This window comes from Lissotriton helveticus, chromosome 1_1, assembly GCF_964261635.1.
Source record: "Lissotriton helveticus chromosome 1_1, aLisHel1.1, whole genome shotgun sequence".
Lineage (NCBI taxonomy): Eukaryota > Metazoa > Chordata > Amphibia > Caudata > Salamandridae > Lissotriton > Lissotriton helveticus.
The window spans coordinates 1939714583-1939720582 of record NC_136057.1 but is presented as its reverse complement, the minus strand read 5'-3'; the positions used below and the strand labels follow the sequence as shown (position 1 = coordinate 1939720582).

Here is a 6000-nt window from a genome sequence, read left to right as displayed (position 1 = left end):
ACCCGTTTAAAAGACTTTATCCTGGCCTCGATGTGCGTACCTCAGGGAGCGGAGGATGCCAAAGTGACTGTGTATTTTTGTCAGTATTCGTGTCACACATGGTTTTAGTGTGCATTCTGATCAGTTTTTGTAATGCTTTTTTATGTTTTTGATTGATTTATTTTCGTTGATGGGTAAAGGAGGAATGTTATGTTGGCAGATGGTGCATCTTAACAACTAAATGTGAGGTATGTGGGGAGATAAAAAGGTCCGAGGGTTGCAAGCTCGGACTTTGGGACTCACAAGCATACAGGTGTGTCATTATTACTGCTTTGGAGTTGTACCTTTTCAACGTTCCGACTCTCCGGGCCTCCTATGCCCCCAGAAGGATGAGTTCATGTCAAGAAGTATTGCGTTTGCTTCAATCAAATATACTGTATGAATAAATACCAAAGAAAGTGTTGAAAAATCTCAATTAGGTAATGTGTGTGCACCGGCACCCCACCCCCTCTCTACTAGGGGATCAGAGCATAGAGAAAATATATTTAGTCGTCAATACCTGACAACTACGTACTCTTCCCTCATTCTGGGCTTTAAAAAATTGACAAAGTGAAAGCCAGCGCAGAAAATCTAACACGACAGCGGCCATTTTAAAACGGTGCCCTTCATACGTAAATGTACATAGATAATGGCTGCCGCCCATTCTATATTGAGCACTTCAAGTGAGCACCGGTTTACTTTTTTTTGTTAAGCACAGGAATAGAAAGTGATTTGCTACAATCACGTGATGTGTAACGGATGCCTAGGGGAACCTAGCACGCACGCCGTTATTTAGTTACTTGCGAATATGACGGACATCTTGGAAAGGTGTTTAAAGTAAGCAGGGGCGACTGTAACAACCAAGCGCTGTGAAACAAGGCGGACATTTTGGATTGTTTCCCAAAACATTATCGGGTTACGAAGTTGAAACTATTTTTCTCTCTCTTTAAGGCGTTATAAAGCTGTATACGTCAAGACGTGATATATTCTTGCCTTTGACATATTTTGTACACAAACATGCTACAATTTAGACTCTCTGTGGATTCTTCTCTTGTCGTCTCTGGAAAAGCTCCACATCAATGTATCGGGTTTCGTTTTGCTTTTTGTTGAAGGGTTTCGCATTGTCACTTATAAAAATCATGGCATACCTCTGCAAAAATGTGGATATTGTTCACACTGGGCAAATAAAAAACAACTTTTGAAAACGGTATTGAAAACCATCAGTAATATGAAACGTTTAATTGTATGTCCACCTGACTGTGACTAATTATTGTCGGTACAAGGGCTTTCCTCTAAAAAGATAGTTCAGGAAAAGCGTTGATTTTCGGGGTTTCTTGTTGTTTTTCCCTCTTGCGATGTCCGTTCCATCATGGCGAGCTTTCTTGAGTCAAGCCATATGCTAAGCGCATGTTTGGTGCTGCAGTTGCGGTTCCCCTAGCGCCGAGGCTCTCAGACACTACAATCCACTCTCCGCCTCTTCAGGAAGCGGCGCGCAGAGCAGGAAGGGAGCGGCTGATAGGTACCTTCAGGCGGGAGAAACAATGTCGGGCCGCACAAGAAGAGCGAGAAAGGAAGAACAGCCTCCTTCTGCTGGTGAGTGTTTTCGGGAGAAACAGGGCTAGCATTCCACCCAGAGACGTCTTCTATAGGAGTAAGAGAGGTAGGCGGATACGTGTTCAAAAAACTGGTCCAAGGTGGTCCCATTCATGTAGATGATAGGGATAACCACTGACAGCATTAGAGCTAATAGGGAGAGTCGAGCAGAGGAAGTCGGTATTTCTTGGCTCTAAGAGCCCATGTATAAGATATCATAATATTTACCTTATAACAACATGTAAAATATGACCAAAGAGCCTCAGAATTGTAATAAAAAAAGTGTATTTAACACTCAGAAGCGTTTCGTAATAATGTTTCAAATAGAATGACCGATTTGAGAGGCACTGGAGCCCTCAACATTTGCACCGAGGATGGGAGTGCACACAGCCTGATGTATGCGCATTAAAATCCTTTCCCAAGAGATTGACACCTGTTTTCACGTATAAAGGGTAATTACTTAGTCTGTGGCTAGACTGTTCCAAATAACAATGACGTACCCGTTATTGTAATTTCCTAATGCGTGGAAAAACAAAGCATCAATTAAACCAGATCTCGGAGACAACAGCAGAATTTTTTAGGGTGCTGACTTGGAATAAATATCTTATGAGTGAGTGCTAAGAAGGTCAGATCTGCTTTGGAATTAGAGATATGAGCACAGTAGTGGCACCTGTGTGAATTTTTATTGTTCTTTCAAACCATGAAAAGGTACTGTAAGCAGTGTTATTGATTACACTACACTCCACCTTCATGGTTCAAGGTGTGAAATAGGTATAGGGAGTTAAGGCTCAGACGAATCCCAGGAAATAGGCTATTTAAATTTGTTTAATCTGGATTATTTGAGTGAAAAAGAGAGAGATGACCCTACTAGTTCCAGGGAACAGGGTACTTAAGACAAATTAGGCCTATAGGGAAATCCCTGGAAAAGGGATTTCCCTATAGGCTTAATTAATCTGGATTATTTCCTTCATCATTGCACGATCAACATTATGACTGGTAAGTGGCCCTTTCATTATTCACGGAATCAGATTATAAAACCTCGATTGATGGGAGCTTGTTGCATCTTATATTACCGTTGATGGGTTTCTGCCTTCATTTCTGAAGAACTTCAGAGAAGTGTGCCATAGTGTAATGATAAGCACTGTGACAATTAGTATTGTGAATGGCAAAGTAGGGCATAGTTCCTGGTGCTGGCTGGCTTGAGTGGTTGAGAGTGACTGGTATCAGTCATTCGCTCTTCAACCGCGCAGTTTTCATTTATACATTTCTGTCCTATGTTTGGTGTGTAGGAAAATGGTCATGCAGTTAAGTGAATGTTGAATAGATTTCAAGTTTTGTTGTGTGAAAGATTCTTTTGTCTGATTTTATGTTGTGCATCTAGGGGTGAAGTGAAACAGGTTGAGTGATGGTGTGTGCATGTTGTGTTGTATTTTTTCTGTGAAGAGTTTTTTGGGTTATTCAATTGTGCTTTGTATGGCGTGATACAGCAGCGCTATAAAAAACATAATTTAATAATGTGTTCATCCTAATTATCCTGGTAGCGTTTCTCTGTGGCGAGTTATTCCTGGTTATGTTTTGCTAAGAGATCTCTGTATGTAAATATGCTTGGTCACTTAGGCAAATGGTATCCCTTCCATCTTCTCTTTACATCAATTTATGTGGTGACTCTGGCCACCAAGTGGAATAAGATACATCATTTGTAGATGAACATGCTGTCCTGTATGTTACACTTGGGAGGTGAATGTGGGGTATTGAGCTGTATACGAACACGGGAATGCAGCTTGACTACTATTGTTTAGCAGTTTGTGTTCCTTTTGATTTCTTACACGAGGCAATGCCAAGCACACTACTTTGCCCATTTTTTTTTAATCTGGTTTTTGAGCTTTCAACTTTTCATTACCATAATGATGAAAATAAAACACATCAACAATCGTGTATACCAGTATAATTACAATCAATGCCAATCACAGCCAAAGGCCTATTCGTCATACAGCCTAGAAATCAGCTTAGAACCACCTTCTCCATTTCTTGTTTGCCACGCATAGACCTTGAACATTCCCACTGCCCCTTATTATTACACTTTTGTTGTCCAAATGATTTAGTAATCTTCATCATAAACCGCAAGTCAATACTACAGCCCTACATTTCGTAAACAAGTTTTTTTAAAAGCACTTTTTTGGGGGTATTTTCACATACACATTGTCATTGATAACACTGTACAATATCATTTCTGTTGACATAGTCATTGAGCGTAACTTGTTGCAATCATATTTACCAATATAAATGTTATTTTCTACCCTAAACTGTTCCTTCCCCTGTGTCCTAGTGTACGATGCAATAAATTATCTATTCACTGTATACCATTTCTGGAATCCTATCAGTTATTTATTCACTTAGTCCTCCTTCAGATTTCCTGCTCTGGGGCATTCTGTGAAACACTCCCTTCCTCCTCAGTGCTTTCTTCTACTATTTTAACATCTGCGATCATTGCAGACCATGCCCGAGTATCCTCCTCAAGTCGTGCATCAAGTCTAATGTGCTTCATTATGATTGCCAATTCCCTCAAATCCTGTACCCATTTATGTATTAGTGGAGTTTTGGGGATAATCCATGAAATTGCCACTCTCCTTTTTGCGAGTACTAGTCCCAATAACACAAAATTTGTACTCCGTTTTTTCCCTTTTGGGGCAGGCAGCAGGTTCAGGAGGACCGCGCGGACCATGCCAGGGGTAACCCATCCTGTTTCCACTTGGAGTATATGTATTATATCTATCCCTTCCTGCCAGAATGTGCGCATTTCCAGACCATATGTACAAAACGTGCAGCAGTCATTCCACACCTCTGGCACTCATCCGATCTATCCGGATAGATTTTATTCAGTATATGTGGGGACATGAATAATTGGTGAACTATATTATATTAAATTAGCTTGAATCTAGAGTTAGAGCTCATTTTCGGACTTCCTTGTGAATCTTCATCCAGTCTCTCTCTCTGTCGGAGGCTCCTCGTAATCTTCTTTCCACTTTGCCTGTATCGGCAGAGCACTTTTCGGACTTCCTTGTGAATCTTCATCCAGTCTCTCTCTCTGTCGGAGGCTCCTCGTAATCTTCTTTCCACTTTGCCTGTATCGGCAGAGCACTAATCGGACTATCAGCCCTCAGGGGCCTTATAAATATGTGAAATCAGGCGCCTCCCTCCAGCCATTAGTAGAGCTGTGAGCGTCTCGGACTGTGGGGGTTCCTCTGTAAATGATGGCCATAGTTCCCTAGCTTCAGCCACTGTCTTGTTATGCTGCAGGAATTGACCCAATCCTAATTCAAACGTAGTCATCGCCTCCTCTCGAGTTATATACAGATTATTGCTATATAAATCCCCCATAGTGAGGCAACCAACATCTTTCCATCTCTGTATGGTCATAGCTTCTGCTATTTTATTAAAAGGTCGCACCACCCACAGTGGCATGTCGTGTGCATATGGTGCTTTCCGTATCACCATTTTCACGGTATCTTCCTAGAGTCTTCCCCCTCTTTTACTAAGGAGAGTCCCTGGGAGTTGCAGACCCCATCATAAGCAATTCAGGTAATGTGCTTCCCTCGAACGTGCCTGCTAATAGAGATATCTCCCAATTATTACCGGCCTCCAACCAATGAACTGCATGCTGAAGATGTGCCGCCAGGCAATAAAGATATAACCTGGGGCAACTTCACCCCGCCGTCCACCCACTTTCTTTGGAGAGTTTCCAGTTAAATCCATTTACGCTTATTCCCCCATACCAGCTCCACCAATGAGCTAACCAGTGTCTTGAAGAGGGGTATTGTTATGTTGCATCGCATATAGGCAACGGGGCAAAACAACAATTTTTACAAGTGCCACCTTCCCCATCAAAGAAAGCGGGAGAGACTTCCAAAATCCCACGAGGCCTGTATTCCTGCTATTACTTTACCTATATTATGAGCCAGGAGGTCTGCAATAAGTGAACCCCCAGTTAGCGTACTCCCTCTAGTTTTCACTGCAGTCCCACCCCAGTGTATGCTGAAACATCCCCCCCCCCCCGCCAGCCTCTCCATAAGAACCAGGGATAACTTACTTTGGTTGACACGGAGTCCCGAAAGCCTCCCAAATTTCCGTAATTTCTTAAACAAGTTAATTAGAAAAAGAACATTCCAAATTCCTCTCCACCCATATCCCGGTTTGTTTAGGGATTTAATTACAGAACAGAGGTGCTTTCATAATGTGGTGGCTTTCCTAATTAAGACGAATCTGGACCTGGTCATGGCTTGTTTAACAAAGCTCCACATCATCTTTCCAGCTGCAGTGGCGTTTACCCAGTTCTGTTCTATCATTAGGAAAGAGCTAATGAGACCCTTGCATTCAATTGTTAACAGACCA

The 6000-nt window shown here is 42.0% G+C and overlaps 1 protein-coding gene across 4 annotated transcripts in view; it reads left to right on the top strand.

The window, feature by feature from the left end:
* Positions 1-1003: 1003 nt before the first annotated feature.
* LOC144755092 (uncharacterized) overlaps positions 1004-6000 on the top strand; it is a 306910-nt gene continuing 301913 nt past the window's right edge. For 2 of the 4 annotated variants that reach the window (XM_078643611.1, XM_078643583.1), the window contains exon 1: positions 1435-1611. In XM_078643611.1, coding sequence (XP_078499737.1) covers positions 1560-1611 — 52 coding nt within the window. In that variant the 5' untranslated portion in view covers positions 1435-1559. Of the gene's footprint in view, positions 1612-6000 lie in introns of all 4 variants that reach the window. The other 2 variants (XM_078643592.1, XM_078643601.1) reach the window with 2 other exon arrangements.